We start from the raw sequence: 18,960 nt of genomic DNA, 5'->3' as shown, positions 1-18,960 counted from the left end.
TATTTAGAATTGATGACCAAAATATGAAATATACATGAATGTAAAATCACAGCACATCGTTTCATATTTCATATGAATATTACTTCTGATGTTCACGTGTCGATTTTGTCTTTTCTGTTTCGAATTTATGAAGATCCAATACAATATGCCGGTCAAGCATGTGTTATAAATTGACTACATTCCGCAGAGGTTTAATAATCGACTCTCTAGAGATGAACTTATTGAAACTGACATGTCACTTGGAAGCTATTGGTGTTGCTGTTGTCCTGTTGTAATCAACGCAGAACACACATAATCAAGTAAACATATTGACAAAATTGACATGTTAATCATAAATACAGAAGCAAATTTGGTCATAAACACGTTCAGATTATGAACATGTTTACATTCTTAAACGTTTGGATTCAAAACAATTATAAACGCTTTGACAAGTTTCGGGGTTAAAATACAGATAATGATAAGGCTCGGGTCTTATGACAATTTAAATTCAAAGTCTTGTATTAGTGAAATATGCATTGCCTGGTATTTTAGCTTCAATGACTTCACTATGTAAATATTTATTTGTAACGAATGACGTGAGTCATACATTTAGATTTTCATAGGAAGGTTCTACATGGTACTTAATATATGCTTTTTGGTTTGTATCTCCAGTATACATTTCGCGTGTGTTCACTATATTTACCAAATATGTTTTTTCAGCATGTATATGAAAATGAAAAGGCCCCTCATGGAAATATACTGACATAATAGTTGTCGCCCGATACCTCGGGGAATATGGTGTGATGTACCCTGTGTGTGAGCCTATGTACCGCCAGGCGGTAAGAATTTTGGTCTCGAGGGGTATATGCCGTGAGATACCCCGAACATAGGCTCACGCACAGGGTACATCTCACCCTATGCCCCGAGGGATCGGTTGACAAAGATTTTATCTCACCGAAATTCTCATTAATAGATACATTAAATATATGTCCGAAGTTTCAATGAGTAAAACGCTTTGATTCAGTAAAAGGCGACTGTGCTTGTCGTAGGAGGCGACTAACGGGATCGGATGGTCAGGCTCGCTGATTTGGTTGATGCATGCCATCGATCCCAATTGCGTGGGTCGATGCTCATGATATCAATCACTGGATTGTCTGGTCCAGACACTATTATTTACAGACCGCCGTCATAGACCTGGAATATTGCTGAGTGCGGCGTCAAACAACAAACCAACCAACCAAAGCTTTGATTCAGCCATTTTGACAGCTAGCAGACGATACAAACGAACGGAGTTACTTCCCTTCGCCCAACGATTCGGATAAACATCGGTTCATTTCACCTCAACGATACTTATGCGAGATGAGCAAGTTATCTACGGTGTGTTACGATTTATTTCTCAGCGGGGTAAATGAGCGGGCAACATGGAAAATATTTGAGTTAATAATAATCAGAAGCTAGTATTTTAATGTAACGTGAGATGAGAGTCATTGTATTCATGTATACAAGTTTTATTTGTTCATATAACATATAACTGTGTATTAATTTGTTTATATAAAATAGGTTTAGTGGTAGAGCGTCCGCCCAAAGAGCGGAAGATTGGGAGTTCGTTCCCCGGCCGCGTCATACAAAAAGACGTTAAAAATGGTACTTGTTGTTACCCTGCCTTGCGCTCGGTATTAAATGGCCAAAACCAAGACTGGTCGGCTGCGCCCGTCATTGTTTATTCTCTTTCCAGTGTTTTATTGTACGATAAACAACTCCCACTCGTCATTTTTTTCTTAAATAGAACACATATGTAACTTGATGTAAAACGTGAAATTATATTTAAAAATTTAATTTACTTGAACGATACAAAATTTTAACAAATCATTTAATTTACATTGCCAAACATTACAAACAAATAACATTGTATACATCAATGTATTGCCATGTACAATCATACTACAGGGGGGCACGGGTGGCCCAGTCGTCTAAGGCGCCGCGATTCGCTGTGCAGAGTTGCGTCCCTTGAGCACGCCAGAAACCTATGATTGTGAGTTCGAATCCCGGTTCGCCCCAATTATGTTTATAGGTTTGTCAGCACCATACCCGTGCTCGTTTCACCGAAGTGGTAAACGTCTGAGACCTGCATCACATCGGACTTTCCTCCCACATTAAGCTGACACGCCGTGATATAACTGGAATGCTGTTAAAGGCAGCGTTAAATCCAGCTCACTCACTTATACAACAATGTATGCCCTAATTGAGCATTCCCCAAAAATAGCATTTACACGATAAGGACAAACTCGCTCCATTACAAATATTCACAAATTTTAGAAAAAATACGGAGAGATAAAGGTGTACCAGATGACCTTATTTTCCTACTTCTGAGATAAGGCAAAGGCCACCTTTTCCTCCCTGGTGCTGTATTTAAAAGTTGGGATTATTTTGTAAACATAACTCACAACAGACAGTCTGGGATTACAGAAACTATCTAAGGTGAGGCCCTTACCATTCTAACCTTGTAGTACCACAAGGTGAATAACATCCCACGTGGTACTACGTAAACAGGTGGTGATGAAAAAAATCATAAATGTATTATGAAGTACATACATATTTCATGTTACATATACTATTCTAGGTCATATAGAACAGTCTGTTTCTGATATACCAGAAAAGAAAATATGTATACATACAAAACAAATATAGGTAAATTCTGATAGCCCCTGTTTTATCACTTGACAAACGGGTATATTTGGAAAATAAAATTGAAGGTAAAATAGCGATGCTTTATGGGGTAGTAATACAAACTGGATCATATATGGTCTATCATGTATAGAATCAGTCAGATGAGTGGTCTAACCAACCTAACTGTCCAATGTGTGTTAAGAGTCGCTGCTGGTTGATCTACACCCATGACATCCGTCATGTTATTATTCTCATGACGACTAACATCAGAGATAGCCATCCAGGGTCGTGACTTTTTCTTAAATGTGCTTAAAAATTCTGACATGTTGTTGCTGCGTCTGTTACATGGCAATGTAATGTATTGTTAAACAATGATTGAAACTGTATGACATTTTTTTCTGTTGAGATTCAGAAGTTCATTGCATTCTATTTGGGCAATGATTAGTTGTCAGGAAAGTAGTACTATTTAATATAAGCATTGGTGAGGAAGTTGTTATATTAAAATGTTCGCATTATATGTAAACTTCCGGAATAGCATGGATGGGTGTCTTATTCCACAAACTATATGTATTACTTAATGGGGGGCACGGGTGGCCCAGTCGTCTAAGTCGCTGTGCAGAGTTGCGTCCCTTGGGCATGCCAGAGACCTATGATTGTGGGTTCGAATCCCGGTTCGCCCCAATTATGTTTCTAGGTTTGTCAGCACCATACCCGTGCTCGTGGGTTTGACCGAAGTGGTAAACGTCTAAAACCTGCATCACTTCGGGCTTTCCTCCCACATTAATCTGACACGCCGCGATATGACTGGAATACTGTTAAAAGCGGCGTTAAACCCAACTCACTCACTCATACTGATAATGCATCAGCTGTTCATGTGTCGATTTTGTCTTTTCTCTTTCGAATTTTTGAAGATCCAATACAATATGCCGGTACAATATGTGTCAAGCGTTTTTAAAACATGTAGAATATTCTATGATGTTTTTACTGACACTGTCCTCCTTTTTGTGTAGCGGTATCGAGAACTAATATTGAGAGATCGTATTGCTGATGTTCACAGAGTGTTTTGTCAAGGAACAACCTTGCAATTAAATACGCAGCTCTGTCCGATATCAAATATAAAAAGCGATAAGATAATAACATTTATATCCACAGAAACATCAGCATTCAACGAACCAATTTAACTTCCAACACGGTTAAGTGTGGTGAGAGGCGACCACTCACCCAGTCATATCATGTTAGTGGTATGGCCCTGTACGTTTCCTATCCGACAAATTTAACTTACCTGATTTCTCAATGTTTTATATAGTAAATAAACTGAGCAAAAACTCCGATGTTATTTTCATTCATATGCTGTTAGAAGTTGTCAGTCCGGTGCGTCTAGAGGTACTTACCCATGTCATCAAAGAAAAACCGTTAATTTTTTTCTGAAAGTCGGCATAACGCGAATGAACCCAAGCAATAGCCAAGCCACAATTGCATAACATCAGCCTTTACTTGGCTGTGAGCTTTCCAGGGCTTACATATAGACAATGTGAAGTGAAGTGTGTAATTGGTCAGTGTTGATCACTGGCAATCTGTGCACAAGCAACATAATATATGAAAAGGTTTGAATATACATTTCATGAAAACAAAGTACATTTAATATAGTCTTCATGAAAAGTAAATATACATATATAATGCATTCTCATAACACCTATTTACAATGACAGAGAAAAAAGGTCTTTTCTAAAAATATTAGCACCCGGGCCGTAAAATAGGCTGTTTCTATCAGAGGTGGTTATTGTGATTTGATATATCTGACTGACCAATCAGAATCGAGTAATTTCTAAATTCATGGTAGAAAATACACCAGGTTTGTCTCCTAATAATCCCCTTTCTGTCGCAGAAAACTGAAGCCACGACTCTGCCAAGTGACGCCACCCGCTTGTACTTCTTTAGTCTAACACTAAGTCTCTGAAATTAATAATTTTGATAGAAACAAACAATTCCATCTCTATTGAAAAGGAGCTCCAGTTAGATGTGGCAGATCTAGACTTGCTTCATTTAGGGCCACAGCATTACAGAAAGGTCTGGGCGGAAGGCACGACTTTGAAGGCCAGGCAATCCCATGCGTGTGTCTCATCTCTTTGTGTATATCCTTTGGTCACATGCCTTCGTTATGCATTTCTTCATATCACCTCGTTTCTCAGTTTTCTTCATTTTCGTAGATTATCTCACTCGTATACAATTCTCCAGTTGGCTTCTCGAGTGAGTGAGTATGATTTAACGCCGCTTTTAGCATTATTCCAGCAATAACACGGCGGGGGACACAAGAAATGGGCTTCACACATTGTACCCATGTCGGGAATCGAACCGTGATCTTCGGCGTGACGAGCGAACGCTTAAACCACTAGGCTACCCGACCGCCCCGTTGACTTCTCGAACACAGATGCAGTAATCAGTCTGTAATATAACTTCGTGTTATGTCTTCAATAGATATTTGTCATACACTATCATAACACAATGCAATATCTTTGAGACCACTAAATATTTTATTCTGTCCTCGTAATCTAGTCACGATGCTTGTGTCGATACATCTTGTTCCTAGGTCATACATTCAGCTCAATACATTCTGGTCAATACATTCTGGTCAATACATTCTGGTCAATACATTCTGGTCAATACATTCAGCTCAATGCATTCTGGTCAATACATTCATCTCAATACATTCTGGTCAATACATTCATCTCAATACATTAAGCTCAATACATTCTGGTCAATAAATTAAGCTCAATACATTCTGGTCAATACGTTCATCTCAATACATTCTGGTCAATACATTCAGCTCAATACATTAAGCTCTATACATTCTGGTCAGTACATTCAGCTCAATACATTCTGGTCAATACATTCAGCTCAATACATTCAGCTCAATACATTCTGGTCAATACATTCAGCTCAATACATTAAGCTCAATACACTCTGGTCAATACATTCAGCTCAATACATTCAGCTCAATACATTAAGCTCAATACATTCTGGTCAATACATTCAGCTCAATACATTCAGGTCAATGCATTCTGGACAATACATTCAGCGCAATACATTAAGCTCAATACATTCAGGTCAATACATTCAGCTCAAAACATTCTGGTCAATACATTCAGGTCAATGCATTCTGGACAATACATTCAGCTCAATACATTCTGGTCAATACATTCAGCTCAATACATTCTGGTCAATACATTCATCTCAATACATTCTGGTCAATACATTCAGCTCAATACATTCAGGTCAATGCATTCTGGACAATACATTCAGCGCAATACATTCTGGTCAATACATTCAGCGCAATACATTCTGGTCAACTGGTCAATACATTCAGCTCAATACATTCTGCTCAATACATTCAGCTCAATACATTCAGCTCAATACATTCTGCTCAATACATTCAGGTCAATACATTCTAGTCAATAAATTCTGGTCAATATGTCTAGATCATTACATTATGGTCAGTACATCACGGGCAAAATATTAAGGTCAATACATTCTGGTCCATACTCCCAGGTCAAAACATTCTGTCCAATTTATTCTGATCAGTACATCCAGGTAAATACATCTAGTTCAATCCATCCTGCTTAATACATCCAGGTCACTGCATCCAGATATGTCCACAACCAATGTCTCGGTGATCCTGCTGATTACGTGTCATCGTGTTCCGATGGCGATGACATGATCAAGACTCGAGCGCAGAGTACAGCTGAAAAGAAGTGAAAAGAACATTCACTCGTTCACTCGTCACAAGCTTTGCAGACAGTCAATGGTCCATATTTCAACATCCCTAATCGCGAGTCATATGACAGCATTTTACTTATTGACTTCAATTCAAGTGGCATCAAATGACACTCACACCAACCACATGTTTGAGACCATGTGAGCTATGTTGTAGATAACACCGGGTATATAACAGTTCTTGCCCCCACACCCGTCACTCCAGCCACCGTCCTCGCCCACCAAGGTAAGAGGTGATGGGAAGTGATACCTCCACGATCACGTGATTTGTAGTCTCATACCATGTCAGATTGTCCAACTGTTTTGTGTTTGTCTGAGGATGTCGGTAATTTACTTATCATAGAAAACGTGTTTCAACTGTGACCATGTTCTATATTATTTTGCGAGTGGGTGAGTTGGGTTTTACGCCAAATTTAGCACTATTCCGGCACTATCAAGGCCAGTGACACCAGAAATGGGCTTCAAACCTTGTACCCTTGGAGGTTATCAACCTGTGTCTAGGCGTGACAAGCGAACGCTTTAACCAGAGTGCTACCCCATTGTACTTTTGACGTTTATTTTTCAAAATTAAAATTGAACAATTTCAAATTTCAAATTCAAAATCTTTTCAGCAAACTGTTGCTTTGTTGAAGTGATTTTCATACTTAATGTTCTTTAACGGCAAGAAGATGTCCTAGCCATTTTTTGTCCAGTGATATTATTACTTTTACCTTAGTTTTGAGTAAATCATATAGATACCATGTGCTGACTGCATTTAAAATGCATTTGCGAAGTCACACCGTACCGGAAGGCAGTTCAGGCTGAGTGAGTGAGTTTGATTTTACGCCGCATATAGCAATATTCCGGGGGACACCGGAAATGGGCTTCACACCAGGTCAGGCTGAAACGTCGACATCGAGGTCTTAGGACTCACAGGCCCACTGCATGTTATAATATGTCCATGTGTGTGTCTGTTCAGTCATGTCAAGTGTATTCATGTCTTTTGCGATCTCATTTCATAAGACCGCCCAGCCGTAACACCCCAAAACCACATTCGCCAGTACTACCCTAGTGGCATACAATCAAAGCAATACGTATGTGCGTATGTTCGTGTTCTGAGTGAGTGTGGTTTTACGCCGCCTTTAGCAATATTCCAGTAATATCACGGCGGGGGACATCAGAAATGGGCTTTACACATTGTACCCATGTCGGGAATCGAACCCGAGTCTTCGGCGTGGAGAGCGAACGCTTTAACCACTAGGCTACCCGACCGCCCCTTCGTGTTCTGAGGAAAACATTTTAATTAATCAACATGTTTTACCATTGTAGATGTTCCGCTTTGTCGTGGTTGCCCTGCTTGCTGCTGTTGCCGTCGCAGTAGATTTGAACAGAGAGTGGGACATATTCAAGACCTCTTATAACAAGAATTACCTGACAGAGGAAAATGAAGTCGTCAGGTGAGAGAATACCTTCATTTTTGTGAGGACCCTAAAACACACCTCAAACTGCCAGTCTGTGACGGGAACAAAAGTAAACAAACAAATGTAAACAAAAGTTTCCACGTTACCTTTCGCATTTTCCGAAAAATCAAGATCGACGGAATTCAGTGCTGAGTGAGTGAGATGGGTTTAACCCAGCTTTGAACAGTAGTTCAGTAATATTACAGCGCATCAGCTTGGTGTGGCTTGAGGTGAGGTGAAATTAGGTTTAACGTCGCATCAAAGATTATTTCACTCATATAGCGACGTGCATGCACGTGTGTGCGCGGCTGCTTGTACCAGTCCGGACTGATGCTGATTTATAGTGCTAGCTCACTGAGATACCATGCCGCAGTTTAACATGAATACCCCACTCAGACACAGTACACTGACTCCGAGCCGACCAGTCCTTGTTTTAGACCCTTAATGCCCCTTAACGCCGAGCGCCAGACAGACAACAAGAACCATCTGTAAACATATTTTTGAATGACACGGCCGGGGATCGAACCCTGGACCTTCCGCTCTCCGGGCGGACGCTCTACCACAAGACCACGGAGGCGGCTGGTGTGGCTTGAACACCCGAAGAAAGTCAAAGCATTTACCACGGGTATGGGTGTGGTGCCGACAAACCTAGAAACATAATCAGGGCGAACCGAGTGCACAATGACACAACATACCTAGTTATCTATCTCTATCCCTCTGTGCCGACTACATGATAAACTTATGAAAGTTCAAAGCTGACACAGTATAAAGTACAAGAAGGCAGATAGCCGACGGTTCATAAACTGACACTGCACTATTGGTTGTCTAGAAACAAGCACTTACATTTGGCGTTTATCTTTAAACTGCGGGCTAGTTCACATGACACAACATTGTAATCTAAAACTGCGTCACAGATGTTCATCCTGAAACAATGAAGCCTCGTCAATCCGGAAATTCCCCATCTTCCCGAGGCAAGGGACCTAACTGAGTATAAAGTCCAGTTTCCACCTTTGCCAAACTAGGCTGGAATTATGGAGTTATATTGTGGCTGGATGAACGTGTCCATAGTATAGTACAATCAACATCCGGTTCGTAAACTGCCGTGCAGATTTCTGTCGATTGCATGATTTGCAAAGCATGTGCACCGTCAACTTGGTGTCAACAGATATTATCCAAATCTTTTCATGTTTTTAATCAAGGTGCTCACGTGAGTTGATGCGCTTCGCGAAGTAAGACCCGTTTTATTACAACATAGATCTTGATATCGATCAGATCGTCTTCACTGGGCTTCGTTTGAAGTAAATGCATGTGGCATGAGATGTGGAATCTGATGGGTCAATAGTTGGGACAAAGAAGGGACATAACTCGTAATAGCCATCGGAGGCGCCACGATCGAGCCCAGACACTCCAGTCGAGTTCAGCAAGGGTGGAAACTTTACTTTAACAGTCAGTTAAGTCCTTTCCTCGGGAAGATGGACATTTCCACTGTAATCCCTTGTCACTTTGTATACATGAAAGTGTTTCCAGCAGTAATCACCCGGAAGGTGAGGTTTCCGGATTAACGGGGTCCGGATTGACGAGGTTTCAATATATTCAGGTTGATGCCTTTCCCTGTCGATTAGCTATCAAACAACGCCCTGTAAATAGTATCATAAATTAAAAACATTAGAGATGTCATAAACCATTATAAATAATATATTTTAAAAATGGTCATATATAACACCTCTAAAAAAACGCTCCAGATCAGTTTAGATCCGAATGTTATTGCAGTCATCAGAAGCCTTGGTTCTACCCACTTAGTCAGAACCTTTGTGCTGCCTGTAGCTATGTTGGATGATAGTGTGAGAGCTGGATGTGCTTTAAATGTGCATCCATAAAGTTATCAAATCCAACATTGGTTTTATTACTATAATATATTTATAATATTGACCTTTTTATGTTCAAATAAACAGTGATACTACATGTGTCGACCTAATTTCAAGTAGGTGCCATTCAGTACAGAATCGTGGTGATATGGTGTGTTAAAGACCCGATCCGGGGTAGAATAGGTCTTCGGCAACCCATGCTTGCCGTAAATGGCGACGTTCTTATTTCTTCACACAACGTTACAAAAGTCTACGAAATAATAGATATTTATATTGTCTTTCGGTACGTCTAAAAGTTGTTGCGGAAATGAGTTTGTTTTCACTCTGATGCCATCGTTGAAAGTGTGAGTAGTCTTAATTTTCGTGTTTTTCCTACTTGTGAATATTGAAACGTCCCCATGACTACAAAAACGCCGTTACTGTGCATTTGTCATAAATAAATGTTTTGAAATGAATAAAATTTTGACGGGAAAAACCTTTATCGTTCTAACCATATGACATTTATTTAAATGTGTTCTAATACAAAGTCATGCGCACGGATTGATTGTAGTCAGTAGGTGTAATATTATTAATGTATCGCTCATATATTCCAAAGAATCTGGAGCCGATGTACCACATGTGAAACAGATCTGGGCACAATATTGTTAAAAATGTCGTCGACTTCAATTCTTATTTCATGACATTTTTAAAAACTTGAATTTGCAGTAGAATTTAAACTGATATGAATATGTATACACACAATCGTCAAGTATGATCAATCGTGTGTGCCATATCATAATATTCTATGCTCACTGATAAGTGTACGGAGTCGAAATTAGTTGCCAGACAAGACAAACTCATGAGAATAAAATGATGCACAGCAATCATGTAAACTTTAATTCGTGATGTTCTTGCGTATGTCACTTATTTTCCAATTGTGGTTCATATCCTTCTCTTCAACCACCATAACTTATACCAAATTGGTGTTCACTATCAAAGCATTCTTTCTGTATGTTTGCTTTTCATATTTTCATTCAATGAACGTCGTTTATGTAATGGAAATATACACTGTCGTTTTCTCATGTCTACCGACCATTCCGCCATTACCGATGGTCGATACAAATTATACAAAACGTGTAAATAAACTTGTTCGTAAAGGAGTGAACAGAAATGTATTTACGTGAATAAGTATACAGTTGTGAAAAACATGTCTTTCTAACCACTCTGGTCATATTATTTCTTATGAGCAAGGATATTAACTGAAAACAATTACGTGTTTGTGACATGGGTGCTTAATCAAAATTCGCTGTCATTAGCTTGGTGTTCAAACATGGCAGAAACGGGATCGGCTGGTCAGGCTGGCTGACTTGGTTGATGCATGTCACCGATCCCAATTGCATGGATCGATGCTCATGATATCAATCACTGCATTGTCTGGTCCGGACTCGATTATTAAGCGACCGCCGTCATATAGCTGGAATAATCCTGAGTGCGGCAAACCAACCAACCAACATGTGTCACGCATATCAAGACCGCTGCACGATTGTCCTTGTCTGTGTTTTACCATTCCTTGAATTGTCTCCCTTGTATTTCAGACGCATGGTCTGGGAGAACAATGTGAAGTACATCCAGACTCACAACCTGGAGGCTGATAGAGGGCTGCACACGTACAGACTCGGGGTCAACGAGTACGCAGACCTGGTGGGTTGACATCCAAGGGGAACTGTTCATCTAAGCCATGTGGTTCAGGGGTGTCTGAGTGGCGGGTGCTACCGGTAGGGCAGAACATGTTTACCCTGGCGAACACCTGGTGTCATCACATAATTTCAGTGATCCATCCATAGACGTTTACCACGAAACCCACACGCACGGGTATGCTGGTGACAAACCTAGAAACATAATCGGGATTCGAGCCCATGAGCAACGGTCACGCGTAGGCCCAAGGGACGCAACTCTGCAGAGCTAATTGCGGCACCTTAGACTACTGGGCCACCCATGCCCAAGTGTGATTTGCCTTAATGCCGCTTTTAACATTAGTTACGTTATATGGCAATGGGTTAGAGGAATGGTAGCCCATTGAGACATATAGGTTGAAGACCTGTATTACGTTGGTGAAAGCCACAAGCATGGTATAGTGCTGACAAACCAAGGATTGTAATGAACAAATAACGCTATGTCTTCCCTCTCAGACTACGGAGGAGTTTGTGAAGCAGATGAACGGCCTCCGGATGGCCAACACCACAGGTGGCGCCACCTTCCTGCCCCCCAGTGTCGGAGATCCCCCGGCCGAGGTGGACTGGAGGACCAAGGGATACATCACAGAGGTCAAGAACCAGGTAGGCCTTCCGATTTACATGTACAGTGTATATCCATGTATTACTACTTGGGTGAAGACCGACAACGTGGTCGAGTGGGTAGAGTGTCTGCCTGGAGAGCGGAAGGTCGGGGGGTCGATTCTCTGGCCGGGTAATACCAAAATACGTCAATATACTTGTTGTTACGGTGCCTGGCGCATTCAGGGGATAAAACAAGGTCTGTTCGGCTCGGAATCAGTATAATATGTTTGAATGAGTTATCCGTTAAACTGTTGCATGGTATCTTAGTGGGCTAGCATATAAAACGGGCGTAAGTCCGGACTGGTCAAGAAACCAAACACGCACGGACGGACACACGCACGCACGCACGCACGCACGCACACACACACGCACGCACACACACACACACACACACACACACATAGTTATAGGTGTGGTGCTGACAAACTAAGAGTCCTAAGAACCACACGATCATCAGATGATGACACTACGAAGGTACGCAACTCTTGATATATGTCATTTGTCTTGTCACAATGTTTGTGAAAAAGCAAAACATGTCAACAGCTAAATTTATTCAGATGAATTCATATACACCCAGAAAGAAATTCACTGAAGAACTGACAAGATGTTGAAGTGACAGTTGATATAACGAAAGCATTAGCCACAAGGCTATCCCACCGCTTCAAGAATCGTAGAGAAAATAGAATGATAGGAAATATTTGGATTTGTCATGGCTTTTACTAGTGACCTTCACCTTCAGCTTGCGTGCGGATCCTGCTGGGCGTTTTCCGCCACCGGCTCCCTGGAAGGACAACACTTCAAGAAGAATGGAAAACTCGTGTCTCTGTCCGAGCAGAACCTGGTCGACTGCTCCAAGCCTGAAGGTACTGCAAGATTGTGAGTGAGTGAGTGAGTGAGTGAACAGTATTTCAGTTATATCACGGTGTGTCAACTTAATATTGGAGGGACTCTTGTAGCCTTAGATGTTTGTTTATTGGATGAAACACGCGAGCATGGCATGGTGCTGACAAACCAAGAAACATAAAAGGGACGCAACTCTGCAAGCGTCGTGAGGAAGGTTTAATGAAGGATAAAGAACATAATTCCTCCAGTTTTGAGACATTCCCACGCGTAAAGACTTACCTGGTGAAATGTCAGTCTCACTGTGCCACGAATCACAAAGCTGGTGATGCGACGGAGTTCGTCAAGGCGACTGTTTTTGCACTCATCTTGATGGAGATACCGTTCATTATCAAAGTCTATTGTGATGAATAGAGCTCTTGATTTGAAATGTTTATCAAGTTGATTGTGTCGCCTGGAAAACTTGAACACCTTCAGTCAGAGCTTCAAAGAATTATTTATCTGAAAGGTGAAGCCAAACAAGGTCACGTGTGGGGGAAAGGGCGAGTGGGGATAAATAAATGGGCAATGGAGGCTTGTTCCGGAATTACACGAGGGGTAACGAATATTTTACAACCAATGCTTGCCGTAAGAGGCGACTAACGGGATCGGGTGGTCAGGGTCGCTGGTTCAAATTGCGTAGACCGATGTTCATGGTATCAATCACTGGGTTGTGTGTTCCAGGTTCGACTATTATCATATAGTTGGATATTTCTGAGTGTGACGTTAAACAACAAACAAACAAACAAACAAACAAACAAACAAGATTGTAAATACATGTTCCAGGAAACCATGGCTGTGGGGGTGGTCTGATGGATTTCGCCTTTGAGTACATAAAGGTCAACGAAGGCATCGACACTGAAACGTCGTACGCTTACAAAGCAAGGGTGAGATTACTGATGACTCCTGTTGTACCGAATAAAACTGTTGTATCGAATAATACTGTTGTATCGAATAATACCATCACGAAGATTATTTCAATCTTAATATATTCCGTGATCCTTGTTATGTCTTAATCTATATTATATTATTATTTGGAAGTAATACGGGTCATCATTTATTTAATGAAATTGGGTTTAACGTCGCGTCCAAGATTATTGCACTTATATAGCGACGTGCATGTACGTATGTGTTTGTGTGGCTGCTTGTACTAGTCCGGACTGATGCAGATTTATAGTGCTAGCTTAACATGAATACCCCACTCAGACACAGTATACTGACTCCGAGCCAACCAGTCCTTGTTTTAGCTCCTTAATGCCGAGCGCCAGACAGGGTAACAACAAGTACCATCTTTTAACGTCTTTTGGTATGACGCGGCCGGGTATCGAACCCACCCTCCGCTCTCCGGGCGGACGCTTTACCACTAGACCACGGAGGTGGTCCATATATTTAATGAAGAAACTAACATATATGTATATCATTATTTCGAATATCTGATTGCTTGGGTACATGAGTTTACTATATTAAGCCACGTCTCTTCCTCACTTCCGATATAGAAATATGGGGCCGGCCTGTCATAAACACATAAACAATATAAGCTTGTGTTTTTAATTGAGGTAATACGGTTTATCGTTTATGTAGTAAGGAAATGAAAAAATGGCATCGATGTCTCACTCGCGTGAAATAACAATTTTTGAGGGATCTACTTCCATCCCGCCTCAATGACATTACATATGGTTTCAGAGAAAAATCAATAATATGATACGTCATAAAAGGAACTTATGCCATTTCGTGTCTCTCTCGTGTCCTGAAGCTGTCACTTCCAGTTTGTCACGCAAGACAAGAAAGTACAAATATCATCTGTATATCTATATAAGATTAATAATGTCACGAAACGTGAATACCGTATTTCCTTTATTAAATGCCCACCTCTACGTGGTCATGGGATAAGGTTTTGAAATAAGAATTAGATTAGCTGCAGATAATTATTTCTCTCTATTACATTTGAATGCTACTTAGTGTACTAAACCTCTCGTCGTTGATCCGAAGGAATAAGGGTTGCCCCGTTATTTAGTGCGTGAGTGAGCGAGTATGGTTTTACAACGCTTATCGCAAAATTTCAGTTATATCAGTCTGGGAATCCCACCGTCCCCGCTTAAATAAAAACCGGGTCTAAATGTAAACTGAAGTTAATAGTTATTTATCGTTTAACGCTTCTGGTTTTAGGTACATACGTATTAAACGGAAGCTTTTCGGGGCCATTTTTTGTTTTTAAATCTTTTTCTTGAAATTTCAAGATACCAAGTTGAAATTTCAGGATACATACTAAATATAAATTTCAAGAAAATGATCTTGAAATTTCAAGATGATAAGTTGAAACATCAACTTATTATCTTGAAATTTCCAGATACCATGTTGAAATTTCAAGGTACTAGGTTGAAACTTCAAGAAGTTATGTTGAAATTTCCAGATGCAAAGTTAAAATTTCAAGATACTTAGCTGAAAGCTCAAGATTCCATGTTGAAATTTCAACTTAATATCTCGACATTTCAACATAGCATCTTGAAATTTCAACTTACTATCTTGAAATTTCAAGAAAAAAGGGAAAAAACAAGTGGCCCTAAAAGGGTTCCGTATATTAGGTTCAGTCCGTGTAACCTCAATGCGTCATCTGACGTTCCAGGACGGCAGGTGCAGATTCAAGAGAGCCGATGTTGGTGCCACCGATACCGGCTTCACGAACATCCAGCGCGGTAGCGAGGCTGATCTTCAGAATGCCGTTGCCACGGTCGGCCCGATCTCCATCGGCATCGACGCAAGTCGCCCCACCTTCCGTCTGTACAAGAGCGGCATCTACGACGACCCGTCGTGCAGCTCAACGCATCTCGACCACGGCGTTTTGGCTGTTGGCTACGGCACAACCAGCGAGGGTGTGGACTACTGGCTTGTCAAGAACAGGTGATTAGTTTTGATCAGTACGGTAGTGCTCTTGTTTGTATGTACCAGGCAATATATTTGGAATAATGTGTTGTCTCTGAAAATATTGGACTCAGCTTCTTTTAGAAGCTTTCAATATTGGCCGAACATTTTCGATTTTCTGAAAGAAAACAAATTGTGTTTACATTGTTGTCTATATTGCTGTTTTCATCTGTTTACATCGCTGTCTTCATCTGTTTACATCGCTGTCTTCATCTAGTTACATCGCTCTCTTTATCTGTTTACATAGCTCTCTTCATCTATTTACATCGTTGTCTTCATCTATTTACATCGCTGTCTTTATCTGTTTACACCGCTGTCTTCATCTGTTTACACCGCTGTCTTCATCTGTTTACACCGCTGTCTTCATCTGTTTACATCGTTGTCTTCATATGTTAACATCGCTGTCTTTATCTGTTTACACCGCAGTCTTCATCTGTTTACATCGTTGTCTTCATATGTTAACATCGCTGTCTTCATCTGTTTACACCGCTGTCTTCATCTGTTTATAGCATTGTCTTTATCTGTTAACATCGCTGTCTTCATCTGTTTTATCAGCTGGGGAACATCCTGGGGAGAGCAGGGATATCTCAAGATGTCCAGGAACAAGGACAACCAGTGTGGTATCGCCTCCCAGGCCAGCTACCCCATTGTGTAATGGACCCGTCCACGACGTGACACCATTTTAAAATCAGATTTATTACTCTGATACGACACCTTCTGACAAACCCTCCGTAAAAGGCCGCGCCATGTGTACCCAATTAAAACGATGGATGCATGAATACTTGATCGAAATGTCATCTTTCTAAAACAACAGGATGTATCCATATCGAAATGACCTTGGATGTTAGTTCCTGAGATACAGAAATCAGAAATGCTCCGAATCCTTCTCTCGCGCCTACCGAGAATTTAGAAAACTCTACGCTGATTGGATGATTAGAATGTTCACGTGACACGACCTCCAATGAAGGGTTTGTCCGATCTTCTTGCAGAGAGACGACGTATCCTGTAACATCTGAATGTGATGATACTGTATTTTGGTGAAATGATGTATGTTATGTCAAATACAAGACCTGTTCAAAGATTTCAATGATTTATTTTGTGAACACAACGTAATCAATAAAATATCCGAGACAGAAAGTGTTGAAATGGTTTGTAGTAACATGGACCCTAAATCGAATTAAGTGTCCATGGTAATAAGACAAATCGAAAGACTACTAAAATATGATAATGATGTGTCATTTGATTTTAAAGATTTCTGTAGTAAGTTTGACTAATCGGTTTTTGTGAAACATTTGTCAAAGAGAAATCTGAATTCACCAATTTCCTAAAAGTCTATGATGTATTTAACTGTGTACGAGAAAAGCCCAAAAGAAGAGGTAAGAAAAGTGGTGGTTTAACCGTTCTTATGAAACATTTCTTCCTGGTTAACGATCTTATATACCGAATTTGTGATCGGTTTGAGGCCACTGATGTATTAGTGTTTCGCACATCACGATTAGGATTACAAAAAGATATCCATATGTTTTTTGTATATGTATCACCAGAAAGTTCACCTGTACATCACGCCAGGGATACTGACGGTATCTGACTGTCTGACTATATTGAACATGTTATCAGCTCCCTCCCGAATCACAATACCCTATTTGGGTGTGTGTGTGTGTGTGTGTGTGTGTGTGTGTGTGTGTGTGTGTGTGTGTGTGTCTGATGGGAGAACGAGAGACTTTCTTGATTTTATTCCAAATGACAACCTTCAAATACAAAGTTTCAGTGAAGACTATCCGTCAAACAGCTTTGAAATGCCAAGAAAAACTCGAGATAAGGTATCTTACAATTATGCAATCACACTCTTTATGGTTGCTTATTGACAAATCATGCTAAACTTATACAGGTCTTTTACGTCCGTTTCATTGTGTTCATACACTGTACTAGCTCACGGCGGGTTATTAACGAGAAATGTGACAGTTTGTTACATTTCACACGGTCACATTGTCCACGTAGCACATGTAAGCGTGTATAAATGCAATCTCATTAAAATCAGATCTTAGTTTCCGCTTCCGCTAAACAAAGTTCTGAGGACATCACATTACGGGTCACGTCAGAACGACCTCTCGCGAACTTTGACTGATCAATGAAATGACTGACAAGAAATCGACATTAGTCAATCAGAAGGCAGCTTTCTCGAGCTTTACGACACTAGTTTCAAACTGGTGACTAGGCTTCGAAACATATTATGACGTATTCTCGGTTAAAAAAAATTAAAAATGATGAAAAGAACATTCTGGAATAGCTTACAGATTGTATGGATATAATCATAAAACCCGTAACTGTCGTTCGGAATACCCTCTGTTAAATATTTCGTGGTTGCATGATTAGAAAACACATTCCAACTGTCACTTTCATGATCTGGTAAGCGACGCTCTCATTGGTTGGATGAAAGGTCGTTCTGACGTGACCCGTAACGGGATGTCCTCAGATCTTTGTTCTCACGATAGCGAGAACTAAGATCTGATTTTAATGAGATTGGTATAATTGCTGTTACCTATATAACTAGGAATAGGAAGTAGGAATTTATATTATTTCGATTTGAGAGGAACGGATTTGTTTGGGAACAATTGGCACAGCATTCGAGTAGGTTGGTTGGTTGGTTGTTTTTCAACGCCATACAGCCTGGACCAGACAATCCAGTGATTGACATCATGAGCATCCATCTACGCAATCGGAATACGATGACATGCATCAACCATGTCAGCGAGCCTAACCACTGAACTATTTATGAGTGAGTGAGTATAGTTTTACGCCGCTTTTAGCAATATTCCAGCAATATCACGGCGGGGGACACCAGAAATGGGCTTCACACATTGTACCCATGTCGGGAATCGAACCCGGGTCTTCGGCGTGACGAGCGAACGCTTTAACCACTAGGCTACCCGACCGCCCCGAACTATTTATGATCGTGTATTCGAATCCAACATTTGTTCCTACTTTCTCCCTTAACGTGTCAGAATGTAATCGTTGCGACTGCCTCTAGTGGTCTAGTGGTCCACCTGGAGAGCAGAAGGTCCGGGGTTCGATCCCGGCCGCGTCACACCAAACAACGTTAAAAGGTATTACTTGTTGTTACCCTGT

At 40.7% G+C, this 18,960-nt stretch overlaps 1 protein-coding gene across 2 annotated transcripts; it reads left to right on the top strand.

The window, feature by feature from the left end:
• The first annotated feature begins 2,368 nt into the window (after window positions 1-2,368).
• Window positions 2,369-16,960, top strand: LOC139462209 (cathepsin L-like peptidase). Of its 2 annotated transcripts, none has more exons than XM_071243803.1 (8): window positions 2,369-2,457; window positions 7,726-7,853; window positions 11,296-11,401; window positions 11,890-12,036; window positions 12,776-12,899; window positions 13,702-13,802; window positions 15,539-15,813; window positions 16,390-16,960. In XM_071243803.1, the coding sequence occupies exons 2-8, from the start codon at window positions 7,726-7,728 to the stop codon at window positions 16,487-16,489; spliced, it is 981 nt and encodes a 326-aa protein (XP_071099904.1). In that variant the 5' UTR covers window positions 2,369-2,457; the 3' UTR covers window positions 16,490-16,960. The 2 variants fall into 2 exon arrangements, with proteins under 2 accessions (XP_071099904.1, XP_071099903.1); XM_071243802.1 differs by lacking the exon at window positions 2,369-2,457 and adding an exon at window positions 6,626-6,643.
• Window positions 16,961-18,960: the final 2,000 nt, after the last annotated feature.

This window comes from Haliotis cracherodii, unplaced genomic scaffold (genome assembly GCF_022045235.1).
Source record: "Haliotis cracherodii isolate W230 unplaced genomic scaffold, xgHalCrac1.p SCAF_15, whole genome shotgun sequence".
NCBI classification, from domain to species: Eukaryota; Metazoa; Mollusca; class Gastropoda; order Lepetellida; family Haliotidae; genus Haliotis; species Haliotis cracherodii.
The sequence above is the reverse complement of the archived record's forward strand: the minus strand, read 5'-3'. Positions and strand labels throughout refer to the sequence as shown.

What these genes read in the sequence shown, in the direction of transcription:
- LOC139462209 (XM_071243803.1), top strand. Translation starts at nt 7,726, where the DNA reads ATGTTCCGCTTTGTCGTGGTTGCCCTGCTTGCTGCTGTTGCCGTCGCA. An exon ending in GAGGAAAATGAAGTCGTCAG is followed by an intron (nt 7,854 to 11,295) that starts GTGAGAGAATAC and finishes CTTGTATTTCAG; the next exon opens with ACGCATGGTCTGGGAGAACA. An exon ending in CGACTGCTCCAAGCCTGAAG is followed by an intron (nt 12,900 to 13,701) that starts GTACTGCAAGAT and finishes TACATGTTCCAG; the next exon opens with GAAACCATGGCTGTGGGGGT.